General features: G+C 41.7%; 1 protein-coding gene across 1 annotated transcript in view; it reads right to left on the bottom strand.

Moving 5' to 3' along the window:
* Positions 1-1,827: 1,827 nt before the first annotated feature.
* CDH11 (cadherin 11) overlaps positions 1,828-20,344 on the bottom strand; it is an 82,518-nt gene continuing 64,001 nt past the window's right edge. Inside the window, exons 6-14 of the mRNA XM_039558180.1 lie at positions 19,809-19,928; positions 19,256-19,423; positions 16,942-17,129; positions 15,199-15,452; positions 13,849-13,985; positions 13,529-13,650; positions 12,222-12,339; positions 6,106-6,357; positions 1,828-4,775 (exon numbers count right to left, since the gene is read on the bottom strand). Of these exons, the coding sequence (XP_039414114.1) occupies positions 4,279-4,775; positions 6,106-6,357; positions 12,222-12,339; positions 13,529-13,650; positions 13,849-13,985; positions 15,199-15,452; positions 16,942-17,129; positions 19,256-19,423; positions 19,809-19,928 (1,856 nt within the window). The 3' untranslated portion in view covers positions 1,828-4,278. The remainder of the gene's footprint in view (positions 4,776-6,105; positions 6,358-12,221; positions 12,340-13,528; positions 13,651-13,848; positions 13,986-15,198; positions 15,453-16,941; positions 17,130-19,255; positions 19,424-19,808; positions 19,929-20,344) is intronic.

A 20,344-nucleotide genomic window follows, 5' to 3' on the forward strand; every position in this document is an offset into this window, starting at 1 on the left:
CCCCTCCTCTGCTGGGACAGGGCAGGACACCCACTGTGGATGTGGGATTTGCAGTTCCATAAGGGAGGGAAGAACAGAGGTCTAGAGCTGGTGAGCAGCAAGGCCCAAGATTTCACTCAGAAAGAAAAGAAACAAGTTTTTCAAATGACTATGAATCCATGAATTGGATTGGGCTAAAATTGTTCTTATTACTTGGGTAATTGTAGCCAGTCCAGCTCAGTCAGGTTTGAAAGAGCCTTTCTTATCAAACACAGAGATCAGTGATATTAAATAATGGAAAACTTGTGCACTAGCACACAGGGAATGGAACTAGGTCAAGCTGGTTGATCCCCAGTCTCAGCCTAAAAGAGTGAAAACAACAGAAGAGCTCCAGAGACCTGCAGCTCACTCCCTAACAAACTCACTCAGTCCCTTTCCCAAGCCATTCCTTTTTCTTTTCTCTCTCTCATCTTTTTCGTTTTCTTTTTTTTTCCCCCTTAATACAAAATGTGATTCTGCCGCCAATTAATCGGGTTTGGTTATAGTAGTTCAGTATTTATATCAGTGTCTGAAGGGAAAACCTGCACAAGGCCTACCTGGATTTTTGCTTACTGACCCTTTCTTTACACGTGTAATTCTGAAAATGCAGCTGGATGGGGAAGACATACAAGCATTCCAGGCTTTTGGGTCTCTAAGCTCGCCTCTTTGTGAGCCTTATTTAAATTCCTACTCTCCACTTTCTCTCTGAGCTTATCAGCAGCAACATGGAAAACTTCAGCATTTTATTTTGCAAGTCAACAAGATGGAACCAACAAAACCTGCAAGCTCCTTAAAAAGCTTTTCTCATCTGAGTTGTGGCAGTCTCTGGGGCAGGATCTTGCCTGAGATCACAGAAATGCTGGTGGTGAGCTTGCAGGCTTGTACCCCTTGACACATTATCAAGGACTGCTTGGCATTGTGGCACGAACACAGCAGAGGCGATCTGAGAATTCCCAAACAAACCCTCCCCTTCCCTATCAGTGCAAGTTTGGAGAGCTCCCCTAGCAACCAGCCCTGCACTTGCACCCCTAATTGCTTCTTGCCAGGATGAGGAATGGTGTTCCAAGGCACTGCAGAGACACAGGAGGGAGAGGCACCTAGCTTGGTGACACTCAGCTAGACCAGGAGCTGAGCAGTTCTGCCAGCTGGAGCACAGAACTCACTCAGCTCACAAGGAAGTGCCTCTGGTAAGGTCAGGTTGTGTGTTAGTGATGGTGTTTGGAGGGGGTTGCTGTATCCCCTCAAATGACGACAAACCCGCCAAAGCACCACCTGCACTTGCCACCGCCCCTTGCCTTACCTGGCTCAGGCGTGGTGATCCTCCTTGGAATGGGGGTTCTCTCCAAACCCACTGAAGCTGTAATTAACCTTTCAGTTGTCTTCCATGGATGTGAGGCTCGGTCCCTGGGGAAGGCAGAGCCACTATGCTAAAGCAACTCGTGCTGGTGAATCCCTTCCCAGGTCGCTGGGATCATTGGGAATGCTGCAGCAACCTACAGCCCACGGCCTTCTTGGGTGTGCTGGGACTAACTTGGAGCCACCATGCTGGGATGGGTTTTACCAAACTCAGATTAAAAACCTGAGGCTCCCACGAGGGCCACGGCGAAGTTCAACGCAAAGCAATGTCCTGTTGTGGTGCCAGAACGCGCTGCTCATCCAAGGTGCTGCTGATGGTCCGGAGTGAGGATAATTCCCAGCATTTCAGAGGCAGCCTTGGCTGAGATTAGCAAGCCTGACTTAATAAAATGCTGTGATAATTCCACATCCACTGGGAAGGGGAAAAATAATCAAATGAAAAAGGACAAAACCAGCAGGGAAAGAAAATTTATTTCCAAACATCTACGAGAGTGCTACAAACAATAGAGACTAAAACTCAAAGCACTTGAAACTATTAAAAAATGTACTTGACAATGTCCTTCTTAAAAATTAAACATAAAAATGTAGAAAATGCCGTTATTAATTCTAAAACTTGCTCAAAAGTAAAATAAACCCAGATAGCATCAATGAGGATGGAGTCCTACAAATTACTTCTTTTTTACTTTATTTCAATTTGTTAATTTGTAAAGTGATACTCATTACTTTTCTTTTTTTTTTTTTCAATGTTTATTTAAATTTATAATGGAGAAATGTGCAAATCTAGCAAAATATTCTTTGGATTATAAACAGAGAAAAATCAACAACCAAAGAAATTTGAACCAAGTTAATAATAAACTATAGAATTATATAGAATGCATACAGCTATAATAAAGTGAAATATTACAATAAACATTGTAGAGCAAATCTGCTGATTTAGCAAACTCTGCCTTATAAAACATAGGGATATAATGGGACAAGTGAATATGTTATGGATATAGAGCTGACACATCAGTCATCATTTTAAGAAGTTCAATTTTAATCTAACTACATATATGGGGGGTCTTCAGAAAAGCAACACACCAACAAATCAGATTTCCTCTCAGATCAAGCAGTTTGGTACCTGACTGCAAATGAAGGACAGGGCCTGTAAAAGGAATGTAGGAAAAGGTAGGTAATTTCTATTTATTTATTGCCGCTTCCCATATTGCAGCTGCTGATCTCTGACTCTACACAGCCAACTATATTAAATTCAGCAAAGGTACAGCTGTACACAGATGCAGCAAATGTTGATGTGCAGAACATATTCCAATCCCTTGCCCCTTCTGAACTAATATAAAAAAAAAAGTTATAGATCCCTTTTTGGATTAAAAACATACATTACAAGGAACAACCCTGAAAGCACTCTGTATTTCTGTCATCACAAATTAAAATGTCTCCCTGTCCGCAGACGATGCTATTCTACTGGAAATTAAAAATAAAAAAACCCAAACAAACAAAAAAAGAAATTTTAAAAAATAGGAATTAAGTGCTGGAATCTTAATTACTACTCAGGTAAGGTAATTGTCAGGTAGAACAGTCCTTAGGGAAGTCACAGCTAAACTGGGTCAGATTTCAGTCTCTAGAACCCGCAGAAGCTCAGCACAGATACGGAAACTCACAAGCCTGGAGTAAAGTGTAAGTACAGAGTACTCCCGTCCACTCACAAAGTCACTCCTGAAACCTCGGGAATCTCTAAGATATATGATAAATGCATATTACATGGGAAATATTGAAAAGTATTACACTTAATTTAATCCAGGAAACACAGTAGGACTATATGACGGTTCTTACTGCGTTCTGGGAGCAGCCACAAGCTGTAGATAGAGAGGGTACAAAATGTTCACCAGACGTTACATTTGTTTTAATCTAAAAAACATTTGTAAAATGTACTTGATTTTTAAATAATCACTTAACAAGGCAACAAACCAACTACAAACACATAATAAATAAGGCTATTAAAAGGTCACAATTGTAGTAAATTAGTCAGAACTATAAATGGGACATTAGAAACACTATGTTTTTCCTTATATGCTTAATAACCAGAACAAGAATTAAAAAAGAATCAGTTTATTTCAAAGTCTGCTTCTTATATTGAAGCACATATTAAAGCAACAGTACAATGTTCATAAAATATAAGTGTGATGCTGTAACATTTCTTACATGTCAGAATACTGATATTTGTATGTATACTAAAATAAGAATTTTAAAATTGTACAAATAGATACATTAAAAATGACATAGAAATAGGGCGCCTCCCACTGCAACAAGACAGAGTTTTTATATCTGGCACGTATTAGTTCAAGATGAAAGTATAAGCAAAAAGATTTACAAGAATCAGCAGTAACAAGTTTGATGCTCAAGAGACATAATAATTGTACATTGTACTGTACATACATCATATGGGTTTAAGCTGGCTGAATATTATATATTTCAAGTTTAAAAATGCACTACCATATAGAGTGTCCATAGTTTAAGGCGAAATTACAGCTCAGAACTGTTATCTTTTCTAATTTGTGGAAGCTTCTTTGACATAAAAGATTTAGATGTTCGTAACACACAAAAGATTTCCCCTATTTGTAGGTTCGCTTTTAGCATTTTCCTTCATTTAAATATTTCGCATTTCTTAAGTGGGTTTTTTCCTTTAGTGAAGCTGGCAGCCAACTTCCAGATTTGCCTTTTGTAGGAAAAGGTACTTCACAGTATTTACCACTTTCATGTCCTTTTTTATCAAAGGGATCCTCTCTGTCAAACTTAAATGTTTAAATGAGATTTTTCTTGATTTTTAAAAAAATACCTGCTTACATTTCCTCTGGATTCTTCAGAACTTCGGACACAGTTCTTAAGGCCAAATCTTAAACTTTATTGTTAAGAATCATCATCGAAAGTGTCTTTGGAGCCATACAAGTCTGCAAGTTTCTTAAATCGAGGTCCCCAATTTTGTAGATAGTCGTAGTCCAAGTCAGAATCTGTCGTCGCTGACTCCAAGGAGCTGAGGGACCCAGCCACTGAGCCTCTGCCCTCGTAGCCATAGATCTGGATGGAGTCATAGGGAGGGGCAGTGGGGTCATTGTCGGCCTCCTGTATCCTGGTGTTGATGAAATCATCAACGTCCACACTGTTGGGCGCGGGCCGCAGCCCCGGCCTGGGCAGGTACTGGTACTCGGGCTTGATGTCCTTGCGGGGGATGAAGCCGTTGATGCCGTCGGGGTTCTGCAGCGTGGCGATGTCGAACGCCTCCGTGTCCTCCTCGCCTCCGCCCTCGTCATCGTACGTGATGATGTTCTCCCGGACATCCTCTTCTTCAAAAACGATCAGGGGCTCTTTCTTCTGCCTCTTCAGGGTTACAAACAGCACAACAATGACTGGAGAAAACAAAAACACGAGTTAGGCTGCACTGTCAAACAGCAGCCCCTTTGCTAATAACTGCGGCATCACTGAGCCCTCAGCTTTTGTGCTGGATTGCTGCAAACTTCTGCATTTTTAGGGCTCCTTGTAAGGTAAAAGCAGCGATGTTTGTACACAGAACTGAACACACTGATCTGAGGCTCTCTGTCTGGGCTGCATGCCACTGCTCTTACTAATTGCTCATTACTGCAACACTAATTCAAGGGAAGTGTCGGTGGGGCCCCCAGTGCCGCATGAACACTGTGACACTGCCTTTGAGCAGGCCAAGCACATGAATATCTGCAACAAAACAAAGACGAATCTTTATCCTCTCCTGTATGCCCAAAGCTTAACTCGAGTTCCAAGTGTCATTTCCATTAAAATGGATTTTTTTAAGCAACACCTCCAAACGCGTATTTGTTTTTGTGTTCTCAACTCAAATTTCTGTAAAATAAAGTATATAAGAAAAGAAACTCTATCAATTACTGCAGGGAAATTAGAAAATATTATATAATTTTTTTTTTCAAATCATCAGGAAACACTATGCAACACTTTCTTAAAAGCAGGTTTTCTGAGCCACTCATCTGTCTTCAACACAAGATGGGTTTGAGGGAAATAGCTGCCAGGGGCCATTAATCCTGGCTGACCTCAATAAGGAACTTGTCATCCAGGGAAGATCACAAAACTTAGAACTGTATGCCATGACCTCCTTTAAGCAGTGTCCCTGATTAACTGGCACTAGGCCACAAGAGGACATTCTCCAAGCACGTCTACACAAATTCACTGGTATTTGCTATTGAAGATATCACAGAAGCCCAGAATGGTTTAGGATGGAAGAGACCATAACGTTCACCTCATCCCACCCTCTGCCATGGGCAGGGACACCTTCCACTGTCCCAGGCTGCTCCAAGCCCCAATGTCCAGCCTGGCCTTGGGCACTGCCAGGGATCCAGGGGCAGCCCCAGCTGCTCTGGGCACCCTGTGCCAGGGCCTGCCCACCCTCCCAGGGAACAATTCCTGCCCAATATCCCATCCAGCCCTGCCCTCTGGCACTGGGAACCCATTCCCCTTTGTCCTGTCTCCAGGCCCTTGTCAATTGTCTCTCTCCATCTTTCCTGTGGGCTCCCTCCAGGAACTGCAAGGCCACAATCACGTCACCCCAAAGCCTCTCACATCCAGGCATATCAGTACCCCCTATAAAAATAAAAGCTAAAAAATGAAGATTCATTTCTCCATCATGGAGCTGAGGGCAGGATTACTTTTTTAACACAAGTACAGATGAGCAGTAGGGAAAGAACTCTCTTTTACCTAACAAAATGACGATGCAGGCCAGGATGGCGATGAGGGCGCCGGTGCTGAGCCCCGCGTTGAGGATGTAGGCCTCGGCATTGCAGGACAGCAGGGAGCCGCCGCTGTCGCAGCCGCACACGCGGATGGTCAGCGTGTTGGTGCTGCTCAGCGGGGGCACGCCGCCGTCGCTGATCACGATGGGGAGAAGGTACAAATCCTGCTTCTGGCGGCTAAACCCTTCCCGTCTGACCAGCACACTCGCTGTGTTATCTGGTTGAAGAAGAGAGAGAATCATTATCCCACAAAGTCGTCCTCGTAGGCAATGTTGAAAAAGAAATTATCTCGCTGCAATGGCTCTCAACTTTCAGGGGCTTCAGCATTAATTCTACAATAAACCAGTATAAAGTGTTGCCTTTCTAATGACCCAAGAGAAATTACAGGATTTTATTTAATTCATACAGCACCACACTCAGTTTTAATTCTTTAATTAACACAAGGAACACAGATAATCTCTGTCTGATAGCACCTTTTAGTACCTGTAAGTTTCTGAGAAATTCACAATATTTTTTCAGCCACCCAAATGGCTGGACCTTCTTATTGCTGCCTGAACTGGTTTCTTTCTCTCCAGAATTAAAGATTTCAGTGGAGGGATGAAACCCATATCTCCCTTATGTGTTGTTCTTGGAGTCACATCTAAAAGCATGGTAGACAGAGATCTGTCCCAAAATGGGCTGTGATAAAGAGACTCCCACCAAAACAAAAGCCAATATTTGCTGTGTATGAGCAAATTTGAGCCTCACTGTTTCATTGAGAAACACTGAAGGTAACAGTGTTTTATCAGAATCTGGTTTTCACCCAAGCTTCCAAAGCCAGAACTCAAAGAGCTTGATCATACATGTATAGTATGTCTGGGAACATTATGAATTACATGGGTGTGAGGAAGAGTTAAAGCACAGAACCAAAAATACCCTGAGTTGGAAGGGACCCACAGGGATCCATGGGTCCCACTCCTGACAGTATTTCTGTAACTCTTCCCATTGTCCTCATAAGAGGTGCCCTGCCGTGGTTCTCCTGGTGTAGGGGGCAGAAAACAAGCTGCCATCTCAGCACAGGGCATTTTGGATGGTTCTGCACACCTCCTGTGGCTAAAGCCTTGGAAAGGGGACTGTGTGAGGTGACACCCTGAGCTGAGGCAGCCCATGCTTCCCACTCCCAGGGGAACACCAATAGGGTTTTCTTGTTGTGCTCCTCCTCTCTCAGCTCAGCCTGAACCAAAGTTTATAACAGCTGTAAACATCCCAAAGTAAATAAAGTGAAGCAATCATATCTGTGGATTTCAGACCTTCAAAAGCCAGTTTATATTGAAGATTTATTCCACACAACCTTTCCTGGCTTGCCACGTTCTTTATTTTTCACTGTATAATGGAAAGGGGGAAAAAAAAGAACAATTCTTTTATCTACTGAGAGAGGGCTGTTCACCTCCGAAGGTACCCGTTTTACTGCTGCCTCAGGGTACTGCAGATTAATTGTTTTCCCATTGAAGAGTCAGCATAAATTCCAGAATTTAATAATGCAAACCATAAAACCTCTCCTAATGATCTAATCCTCACGATTTCCATGGAAATCTGTGAATAAATTATACCCAAAGAGAAGCGTTCTTGCCTTGCCCTAACCAGCCTTGTGGGCAGTGCCCCTGATGTAACACAAGGTCTGAAACTGCCCCCAGATTTGGTCAATCTATGGGAGGATGTTTGCACCTCTTATGACTCTCCCAGTAACTTCTGGAGTTCACAGCAGAAAGGATGAATATTTTAGGTAGGATCTGTTACCCACCAAATGAATCCATCCCCCATATCTACCCCTGTCCTGGCAGGCCACACCCCTGATGCCCTGAGTGGTCACCTGGTCATGACACAACTGTTCCTTTTTGGTGCTGAAGTCTCACCAAAAAAAAAAAATCAATTAGGTAGAAAGCAGCTTGTTAACTTCTTCTTTACACAGTGTAAGGACAGAGACTCTGATAAAGATCTGATTGTTTATTACTTGTGGCTCTTGGAGGTGCCCTTTGTTTCTCTCAGAGTCCCTCTAATCTCCTGAACGTTTACATGCTCCATCTAAACTTTGAGGCACAATTTTTCACAGGACCTTGGTGATCTCAATGTCTGCGTGACAGGTGCCTTATTTTAGGACTTTAAATTAATGGGCTCGTAACAATTTGGTACAAAGAGAAATACAACATCTAATATCTATTAACCTATCAACTAACTTGAACTAATATATTGATCCAGGATAAAACTGTTCCACAGAGTCCTCTAAAATGTGCTTAATAATTCATTTCCTCAATAGGAGTACCAAGATCTGTTCCATTAAATGAAAAATCACAATAGGGCTGATTATTCTTGTGGCAAAAAATATGAACATTAACAGGGGGCTGAGCTACAGCTGCCTTGAGGCTGCAAAGGCACAGTGGAAGGAATGGCAATACCATATATTAGTATGTTTAGTCTTCGGCTATGCATTTTTTAATCATATATTTTATTTTTCTTGCCTTTTGTCAGCTGAAATAGTATTCCTAATTAGAAATAAGAAAAGGACAGCAAATTATTCAGCTATTATACAGACTGGCCTGGTCCACTGCAGTCACCTACACTAAACAAAGCTGATTTTGATCCAATGACTGATTTATCTGTTTTAATGGGAACCAGTTTTTAGTTTAATATAAATTTTTAAAAAGAAAAATCCAATCAACAGGCCTGGCTAAAGTTTAAAAAGGACTACAATACATCAAGCCTAAAAGGTCATTTTTTAAACTTTTCCTTTTACTGTTTATGTTCACTTCTCACATTTAGAAGAAACATAATATCCATAAGAGAAAAAAAAACTCTCTTTTACCTAGATAAAAGATAACATATAATCCTAGCTAATATTCTCATCCTTGCTTTTTTATTATTTTCAAGGCCCAGGAGTAGAACTATAATCCTGGTAAAATGGCATTTTTTAAGCCAACAGAAGTTAAATGTCAACACCAGCTTAAAACTATTACTTAACACATATGGGAACTACTTGACTGTCAGTCCTAATGAACAGAATGGGGGTTAACACAAGAAGGAAAAGAACAGTCATCTCAAAACAGCCACTCCCAAAATTTCATGCTTTTCCAGCTATTATTGCCTTGGATGTCCAACATCCAAAGGTGTTGCAAGTGAAGATTCCCTGTTCTCCCCATGAAATCTTCACAATTAGAAGTTAAAATTGCATTATTTCTTGGTGATCCTTTTACTGATCTCCCTGACCTTTGAGTTTTGTCTTTTTCTCTGGTGATCTTACCGATGATTTCCAATTTTTCCTGTGTGCATAGGCAAATGTAGCTTAGTTTTTGGGGGCTTGTTAACACATAGATTGTGTAAGGAGGATTCTAGATTACAGGAGCTGACTGTAGTGTGAACTTTATCACCTATATCAGGTGTGAGTGCAGATTCAGCCAGAAAACTAAACAGTTTCAGGGGTTCTGCTGTCTAAAATCCTTACCAGGAGTGGCAATTGCTGTGGATAATGTATGGCAAAATCCTGGGACTTTATTGTTCATGTGTTTCAAAATTTTCTTGTTGAAAAAGTGTGAAGCACATGTTTGAGTTTAAAAAGCGGACTTCAGTCACTGATTTTCGGGGGCTCACAAGTTTCATTTCAGGCTCTGTAAAGCACTAATTTGTGAATTTGGGATTGCAGCCCTTCCAGCAATTCCAGGCTGAGGGAGTCCAAGAAAAGGGCATCTCAGCACAGGACCCAGCAGGATTAAATGCAGGAAATCATTTACTCAAAATCTGCCTCTCTGCTGTGCAGTGCCGCGAGCCTGTGCTGCTCTTTTGAAGGCTGACTTCAGTGGGAGCAGAGTTGAGCAGAGCCTGGGCAGACAGTGCTGTTTGTTTATGAGCTAGAATATAAGGAAACAGTGCAAAAGTAATTCCGTGTTTTATCCCAGCGTGGGCTAAGCCATTATCTCATGTTTTCTATGGGAGATGGGCTCAGCTGAGGACTTGGTAACACAGTGGGCTATTAATAGGATGTAGAACATGATTATGCTGTTTTGGATTACTGCAATATGTGATTACTTTCAGGAGTTGCTAAAAAGAAACTCTATTAAATGATAATTATGGGGCTGTATTCACTTCAAAGTTCTGTAATAGGCCCAAACACTGGAGTTTTCATTAACTGTTCTCCACAGTTAATAAAGCCATTTTTCTTTGAAAGTAGCAATTCTGTCTGAAAGCTGTGGCATGGCTTATAGAATACTCAGACTTACAACTGAAAAAAAATGACTTTGAATGACCATGTACATTATTTGACTTGCAAATGGTAACACACTCTCCCTAAGAAGTTTTTTATATGGAAGTACACAGAATTTTAACTTTTTTACTTTGCTGTACTATAACTTACTTAAAAACACCCCACAGAAATAGGTAAATTAACAACATAATTGCACCGAGGATTGAACAAAACGAGGGAAAGAAAGGATGCAAATGGATGAATTTCCTCACACTATTCATTTCCCAAAAAGAAAATTATATGGGAAGATTCAATCCCTTAATAATCCCTTCTTGAAATAACCTTTTGCAGTACTGCCAGGTAGAAACACCACATTAAGGTGACATCATAATTTCAACTACAAAACATTTTTATCTGGGGTAATTTTGTCAGTAATGAATTTGCTGCACATGGAAATGAAGGATTAGTGGGATTGGCTGGAGTCAGGAACCATAATACAACTCAGAGCATCTCCACTCTGACCTACGTTTCCTCTGCTAGATTATAAAATCTGATCTATTTTCAGTTTGATGTGGCGACCATAAAATGTATTTTATAGACAAACTTGGCCTCTGGGTCTCAAGCAAAGAATACACTCTTATTTACTCCTCTCTAGAAATATACCCATTAATTTTTCAAAACTTGTGTTTTACTACTTTAAAGAGAATAAATATATGCCCTGCACTGGCTCCTTTATGAATTGCTTATGTATGTACAAGTGTCAAGCACTAGGCAACAGCATTACTTTGATCAGTCAGGAATAACAGAGATTTTGTTTGGAAGCTCTGATGATAATTACCCTCCCTTCAGATGTGCACAGATATAAAGTGTGCCTCAACAGAACAGATTTTACTGAAATCCTGTATCTGGATTTTGTTGCCTTTTGTACTTCTGGCACTCTTGGATTCATTATTTAAACCAGTTCAACTGAGTTTTACTTTTCAGAAAACAGTCAAGTTTCCTTCAAACATTAAAGTTTACTAATCAAAACTAATCCTTTAGAAGCTGAAACAGCTTTTGCCCTGTGCAGGGAAATAAAAAATGAGCATTGAATCAGAATATAATGAAATAAATTGAATAAATATGTATAATGGCCAAACCTGTCTTTGTTTGTTTGTTTGTTTACCTACCTCCTCTGTCTCCCTCAGCCTCTGGCAAGTTAAGGTCACTGATGTCATTATGTTGTGATCAATTGAATTTTGACACTCACCCAGGCCTGAGGTTTTTTGCTTACAAATTTCTTACATCTCACCATCAATCTGAATGCAAAGCTCTACTCTGTTTCATGAATAGCAAATTGGCAAAGGGATCAAGATATCCAGATGCTGAGATACCCAATCCAGGTACGTTCCACAGCACAAATCCCCGTTTCATTTCCTGCACCAGGCAGTGATTTGATTCCAGTGGGAATCTAGCCCATGTCTCTTGTGATCCATAATTTACAAAAGCTGGCAATCACAGTAGTGAACAAATACAAGCAGCCTAACAATTTGTGCTGTCTCAGCTAACTTGAGGTTTCTCTCAACCAAGGACATCTGCCAATTCCATTTAGTGAGTGTTTGGCAGTGGTTTTATCCTCTTCCTGGGAGATAAAATGGCAGTGGATTCTTCCTGTTGGGTATTATTACATAACTTAAAATCTGCATTCAAGAAAATTCAAGTGAGTTAACAATCCTTGCATCTCAGCTGTATGTTTTTGCCTTCCTCCCCTAAATCTTGGAGAAAAACTCTGACAAAGTTGACGAAAATGCTGTTACATGACATTGCATAGGCCATTAGCTCTACTTTGTCATTTCTTTGGATTCTGATAGAATGGGAATCTTCACACAAACCTCTGTTGTCTCTGAGTGTAAAATTTGGATTATGAATAATTTCAGGTGGTAAACTGAAGATAAATCTTGGTCCATTGGCCGAGTCATCCTTGTCATCAGCACTAATTGTAATAAATTGCTGTAAAAGAAAAGCACTCGGTAAACAAACAGCTCCTTCTCTGGGTACATCACATACAGACAGCATTCTGAGACAGTCCTTGAATATAAAGAATTGAAAAATAGCATAACTCCCCTCAAATACAAATATATGCAATTGCAAACACAGAGCAGACTCCAAACTACAGCAGGCAATCCTGATTTGCTATGCATTTAACCACCCCAGGATTACAGCTGTAAAAGCACACACCTTCTACAGTCTTATATACAAATATGTGCTAATGAGAACTCAGCAGAATAAATAAAAGTCTGCAGAAAACTCAGCAGCGGAGAAAGTCCTTTTCAAACAGCTGCACTGACTGCAAAGGCACAGGTCATGTGCAGAGCTGTATTTCTGTATGATCATAACCCCTCTTCCTCACAGATTGCCAGGAATGAATCTGTTGGCTAAATTCTACAAGCACTGTACTGGGACTCTTCCCATAAGACACTGAGTATTTCTGTAATATCCAAACCAGTCCAACAACTGGGAAAGCTGCCCCGAACCAGCTCCATTGACCCTGTGCTGGTGGGTACTCCCAGCCAACACCAATCCCACTCAGTGCACAAAGCACTGGATAACTGCTGGTAGCAGTTCAGAGATAAAGTGCCTTCCTGGGTCCTTGAGGCTTTCTGGCCAAAACCTCTAAACAAATGTTCATTTACTACTTCTCATTGGAGCTGACAAGACAAAAATGGGCTAACGCCCTGAGGGAAGAGAAGTGTGTGCAGGGAGGGTGGGGAACAGGGACAGTGGTGGGAACAGGGAAGGTGGTGGGCAGAGGAGGGTGGTGGGCATAGCGAGGTAGTGGGACCAGGGAGCACAGTGAGCACAGAGAAGGTGCTGGAAACAGGGAGGGTGGTGGGAACAGGAAATGTGGTGGGAACAGGGAGGTGGTGGAAACAGAAGAAGGTGATGGGCACAGAGAAAGTAGTGGTCAGGGAAGTGGTGGACAGAGGAGGGTGGTGCACAGAGGAAGGTTGTGCGCAGAGGAAGGATGGTGGGCAGAGGGAAGGCGGTAGGAACAGAGAAGGTAGTGGGCAGAGGAGGATGGTGCGCAGAGGAAGGTGGTAGGCACAGGAAGGGTGGTGGGAACAGGAAGGTGGTGGGCACAGGGAAGGTTGTGGGCACAGAGCAGTGGTGGGCACAGGAGGTGGTGGGTGGCCCATACCTGGTTGCTTCGGGCATTCTCACACACGAAGGCTTCGTAGGCCGCCGCAAACTTGGGAGCATTGTCATTGACATCAACAACCTTGATTGCAACGGGAACTTTGGCTTCCTGGTGCTGTTTGTCTGCGGGAGAGGCAACACCAAGATGAGACAGAAGCAGGAAAACTCCTCAAAACAAACAAATTCCCAGCTGCAACCAGGGGAAGATCAAATATGCTGAGGTATTTCTGTTGAGGTTTCTTGCAGTCTATCAAACGGAGACAATTGGAGGGTTACAGAATTCGTACTACTGATTCTGAAACACCCCAGTGAAATACTCACGGACTTCAACTGCAAAGACAGAGATATTATGCCAAGCCATTTCTTCCCTATCCAAAGCCTTTATTGTCTTGATATTGCCATCTTCTGCATTAATAACAAAATATCTTTCAAGGTCGGTGTGTCGATCAATTGAATATCTAAAGAGGATTGAAAGTCAGTAATTAGAGAAAGGAAGGACTTAGGAGTTTCATGCATCCAGATTTGTTCTATATAATTATTATTTCTCAATAATTGTAAGTAGTACACCTATTGCTGCCCTCAATATCATTGTCAAAGGGATGATATGTGCTCTTTTAAAAGGAGAATAACCTGGTTGGTTTCTACATTTAGAAAAACAGTACATCAGAATGTTTGTAATAAGTGAAAATTGCTGCTCTTTGAAGTCTCTATATCAAAGCCCTAATATACTCTTTATTTTCTTCTCTTATAAAACATGATAAAAATATCTACTGAGATATTTTTTCTCTTCTGTTTCACATTAATCATGGTGATCTTTTAAGTCTTCCAATCTTTGGTTTACTCAGAATATTAATTGATCATATAAATTTATCAAATATTACCCACTCTGCACATTTGTACAGCTTTATACAGCTCTGGCTTTCATAACTTCATGTTGAAATTCTTTGAAATGTTAAGTATACACACAAAAGAGCTCTTCATAATTTAAAGTTACACTGAGAACATAGCAAATAAAATTAAATTAATAGAAGGTATTATAAGAATTGTTCCCTGGGAGGGTGGGCAGGCCCTGGCACAGGGTGCCCAGAGCAGCTGGGGCTGCCCCTGGATCCCTGGCAGTGTCCAAGGCCAGGCTGGACATTGGGGCTTGGAGCAGCCTGGGACAGTGGAAGGTGTCCCTGCCCATGGCAGGGGTGGCACTGGATGGGCTTTAAGGTCCCTCCCAGTAAACCCAAACCATTCCACGATTCTGTGATTCCAAGAGAATCCAACACAACTGCAGAAAGCAGGTGTCTGTATGGGCTTGTCTTTAACAATTACCACTTAACAATTACCACTTAACAATTACCCAACACAATCTCTAATCTACAGTTTAGAGTTCTATATTTTGAGAAAAATCTACACTGTGATAACAGCATAAGGTATTTGTGGAAAATTTAATTTAGAGTGCAGTCTACCAAAGATGCCCTGAAGTATATTTTAATTAGACATAGCTACGGTGTGATACAGGCTTTGAGAAACTGGCAGCTTATGGAACAAAGGCATAAAAACAATGCTGGATGGTTAAAGTTTCAGTATTCTGGGTGTCTGTAGATCTGTCACAGTGTCTTCAGAACTTGCCTAACAATTCCAAAAGCTAATGCTCAGAAGGAAACAGGAAATGCAGCAAACCTTATAGCACTGTTGGCAGCATCAGGGTCTTTGGCATGTACTTTTCCGACCACAGTACCAGATGCTGCATTTTCCTGTACTTCAAAAATGTAACTTGGCTTCAAAAACACCGGTGGCTCATCAGCATCTTCCACCGCTATTTTCACTGTCACCGTGTCCTTGAAGGGCCCGTTGCTGATGAATTTGGGGTCAATGTGGACATTGGCTGCCTCCACCTTCAGGCTGTAGGACTTTTTGGTTTCATAATCTAAGGTCTGTGAGAAACAAGGAGACAGTGCATTCCAGAGTCAGGAAAACCAGGCTGTAAGAGCAGCAGGCAGTGCCCTAGTGCTCAATGACACCAAACAAATGTGAGCATCTGTCAACAAGCTTGGACTGGAATGTGTGTATTTAAAAACATAAAGACTCAAATGGAAGGAGCTACATTCTATGTATGGAGCAGCATAGGAAGGCACTCAAAATATCCCCACAGAGTCCTGGTCTTGCTGTTTGCTTGCTCTGTCACTGAGGAAATCATCTGCACTGGGAAAATTAACCTTGTCTCCATGCAGCCTTCCAGACAGCACAAAAGTGCAAGGGGTAGGAAAGGGGCTCCCACAAGAGACCTGGCTTCATCTGTTCCAGGCTGGCAGGCATTCCATGTGGATGTGGTTTGAAGTGCTCCTGGGTGCACCATGAGCTAGCACACAGAGAATTTAAATTATTTAGGGAGTGGGGAAAACACGAAGATGGTTTGCAGTGCTTTCATTCCTGCAGTTCTCTCCAACCCCAGAACTCATAACACTTTCCAAAGGAGAGGTGGAATAATGCCCCATGGGGGAAGTCCTTTTGGGAGCCTGATCAAAGCCACAGCACCTCTGCACCTTCACTGGCATGAAATGGCTGCAGGGTTGCACCTCAAAATGATCATGCAGGTGACAACCACAATTCACAAAGTATGTTAACACCATAAACTGAGTGGAGTGACAGCTCACCCACATTTCAAAACACACAAAAAAATCCACTCCCACCTCTAGAACAGAGACAGAAATTGAACCAGGGCAGTTTTGAGCAGAGGAGACCTCTGGGTCCCATCCTGAGGGACTGCCCCAAAGGGCAGGGCAGGCCTGCCCAGAAGTTAAGTTGCCCAGGCCTTGTCCTTTGAGTTCTGATTATCTCCAAGAGAGATAAATAGCTCTAAAGATACAAAGGGCAAAATGATAATGCTTACATAATAATAAGATTTATGTTTTGTAATTTGCAATTTAAAATTAATTTGATAACGCTTTCAAGGGTCCCACTGATGGGTTGTGTGTGAAATCCCCTCTGCTGCTTTTCCCATAGCCTGTGACTCCTTCAGAACACTATTGTGGACAATGCACAGCTGAAGAATTCAAACTATAGGGCATGAGGCTTTTCAGACTGAACATAAAGCAACAGTGAATGTCTGCTACTTATCAGCACTAGGCAAAACTTCATTAACAATGAAGCCGATGGCATGGTATTTTACCGTGACTTTTTATTATGAATTCATTTAGTTTGTGCAATTAATCCACTGTACAGTATTTATGTAACTCTTCTTGGTTATTTTCTTCCATTCCAATTCAGCTAATGGGGAAATGGAATATTAAGAGTTAATCACACCTCGAGAAACGAATTAAGTGAAATTTGCATTTACTAATATTTTAGCTTAGGTGGTAATCCATTATTACCAAATATTCTGTCAGCAACAAAGAACGCTACATAGCAGTAGGCATCACTCACCTTCTTAAGCTTCACAACCCCTTCCTGAGTCTCATAATCCGTTGTGATTTCAAACATGTCCATGCCATCTCCGTCGATGATGCTGTAAGCTACCAAGCCATTTTCCCCAATGTCAGGATCTTTGGCCTTCACTCTCCCCACTTCCTCTCCCGGGACAGCCGCCTCCGACACCGACATCTGGTACACACCTGGGGAGGGAAACAGGCATTTGCCCTGAGTGAGCAGGCTGCTCTCCAGCTGTGTGTGCATTTACTCATTGAACTTGGGAGTTCCAAATAAACAGTGATTTTTTTGCATTTTCAACCCCCCTGAAGGAATGTTCTGTTCCCTTATAAAGAGCTCAGAGGAGGAAGTCAGCTGTGAAATCTTAACCCACATGAATAATCTATAAAACATGACCTCCTCCCTGTCACCCTGCTCAGGGAGAGGCTTAAAAGGACAACCAATCACTCAGAATGCAGCAATTGTTGTGGCACCAAGGTTACCATTGATAGCAGAGGTGTTATTACAAAAATGGAAGGAAAACTCTCTCTCACATGACTCATGGCAAGACCTTCAGCTCTGTTTCTCATTTCTGCCCATTCATTCAGGAGCCATAAATTATGTACAGTGAATTGGATAAATCCTGTCTGCTGTGCTGGCTAAAGTAAAAATCTGCTGCTTTCTGTGGCTTGAATTTGGAGTGTGGATGTAGGGTAACGATGATCATTAAAATTTCACACCACAGAGAGTATGTATCAATTTGTATGTGATTTCATGCCAAACAAAAAATGGCTTTCCCGTGGCAAACTCCAGTAGGAAAACCATCCCCAAACATCCCACAGGTGTTTCCCTGAGTATTCAGGGACACCATAGGAGATCAAAACTGTTCCTGGATAAATCCCTCTCCAAAAGTCATCCTTTAGGCACTATTGATTTCATAACCTGATCCCAAATATATAAATCTATGTCAGCATTTTCTGGCACATCATCAGTAGTAATAAATTGAGGAGAAAAAAAAAAAGGCCTGATAAAATAAAATAATCTAATTTATTCCCCCTTGTAATTGCTCTTTTTTGCTCCATGAGCACCCTAGGAACATCAGGACACTTACACCAGGCAGGGACTTGGCTCATTACCCATGAAAACAATTGCCACATGTCATTGAAATAGGTCATTAGCTCCAGTCACAAAGAACCCAAAACTTAAGCACATAACTCATTAACAGCTTGAGCAATGAACATTAAAAAAAAAAAAAAAGAAAAAGAAAGAATGAGAATAAAAATATCAATCATTTGGCTGTTTATACAGACAGGTAAAACCCTGGTTCTGAGTTACAAAGCATTCCCAGTTCAGGTTTAATCTCGGGGTGAATGATTAAGTAGAGTAACTGCTTTTGGGCATTTAAAATGTTCTTGCAAAACATTCAGCCAAGGGGCTTGAATTTGTAGAGAAAAATCCATCATTTGATGGAGTTAACAAAATATTGTATCCTGGGGTCCCAGGTTATGATCTGGAACGAAAAGGCAGGTTTTATGGAATGCAAAACCTGATTTTTTAGGATTTAATCCTTTCCTTTTTGAAGGGTAGATAATGCTGACACATATTTTTACATTTAGGGACTGACTGTCACTTCAGCTCTTTCACGAGGGGCCAGGAAGCTGCAGCATTGGAAGCAGAGCTGTCAGAGGGATGGCCATGGCCAGGGCGTGTCAGGGTCAGAACTGCTGCTCAGAGGAGAAACACGGTGGGCTGGGATGGTGTCTGCACTGCACTCAAAAAACCCCAAACCCACGCAGAGATGAGCAGCAGAACAGATGTGTGGGCCCATTAATTTACTTCCACCCAGCTGTGAAGGCTGAGTCTGGTAATGTCAGCCCTGATTAATTTTATACATGAAAAATAAATTGCTCAGGTATAAAATATTGCTGTATTTGACCTCCAATAATACACTTTAACAATTAAAAAATGGAATTGTGGTAAATTTAATTTGTTTTGCCATGGTAAATGTAAGTCTTGAGGAATACATGTGTATGTCTGTCTGCTCACATAAGTTATACAGCATGGCCCAGGAGCTTCAAAAATGAAGTGTAGGGTCAGGAATCTTTGCAATTTAATCCTGACCCTAAAAATGTCTCACTTTGCAACACAAAGTAAATAGTCCAGACACTAAATACCCACATGTTACCATTAAAAGATGAGTAACTAATACTTATTTATTCATGTGTACTGCAATAATCCATCAGTTACTGCTTCTTCAAGCCTTGGGTATGCCTGATACTTCACAAACCTGAGTCCTAGTAGGAAATGCGAGAAGGATTTTGTTGTAACTCACTCTGTGGGAACTTTGGTGGGTTGTCATTGACATCTGTAAGTGTAATTGTCACTTTGGTTGTCCCTGAGAGGCCTCCCATGTGTCCTCCCATGTCCTTTGCCTGTATCACCACGTGGTACTCCTCCTTGGCTTCTCTGTCCATGTTGGGAAGGGCAGTTCGGATAATTCCTGTGGACACAAAGGACGTATGGCACACACAGGTTTAATAACAACCTGGCTGGTGTACTTTGAGAGCATTAAACACAGCAATGTTTGCAGTGATGCTGGAGGTTCTGCTTTCCCTGGGCATTGCTGTAAGGAATGCAGCCCCAATATTCCACACAATTACAGCTGAGCACAGAAACAGCCTTTCAATCATCACAGCACATCAGAGCACACAGAAATAGCATCAACTTTCTAGTGGAGAAGCTCCAGCAAATGCCAGGAGACCAAGCTGCAGCAGAGCAGGAAGCCCTGCTCAGACACATCAGTAGCTCCACCCAGTCAGTACACTTAATTCACCCTAATGCACTCTGGTTATGAGGTCCCATGCAAATAAACTGTTTAATAATACCTGTTTGAGCCTCCACCGAGAAGTAGGGCTGACCTTCAAGGATACTGTAAACCAATTTGGCACTGTTCCCATAGGTAGGGTCATCAGCATCTGAAGCTGTTACCTGAATAACTGATGTACCTAAAAATGGAGAGCAAACACAGGAGGAAGAGTCAGAGGCAAACACATCTGGAAGGACTGTGCAGAGATGCTTTCAGTCACACAGCATAGCTATTCCTGAACTTTGTTATTTCCACGTTTGGAAGATGAAAATAAAAATTACTTGACAATTTCTATATGACAAAATATACTCATCCGATCCAAAAAGATCTGTCACCAGCTGTGATGTGGATTAATGTTCTGCCCAGTGAAGATATAAAAGTCAGCAGTCACTCTGTACCATTATGGTTTTCCCCTCAGTAGTTTAAGCCTCATATTGCTTTTGTCGTTAGACAGCCAAACAATAGTTTTCTGTTTCATTTTTCTCAGTAAGTTTCAGACAAATCATTCCTGTAGAAATCCCTGAGACAGACACAAGCTCAAACAGGAGATGAAAA

This window comes from Corvus cornix, chromosome 11 (assembly GCF_000738735.6).
Source record: "Corvus cornix cornix isolate S_Up_H32 chromosome 11, ASM73873v5, whole genome shotgun sequence".
Lineage (NCBI taxonomy): Eukaryota > Metazoa > Chordata > Aves > Passeriformes > Corvidae > Corvus > Corvus cornix.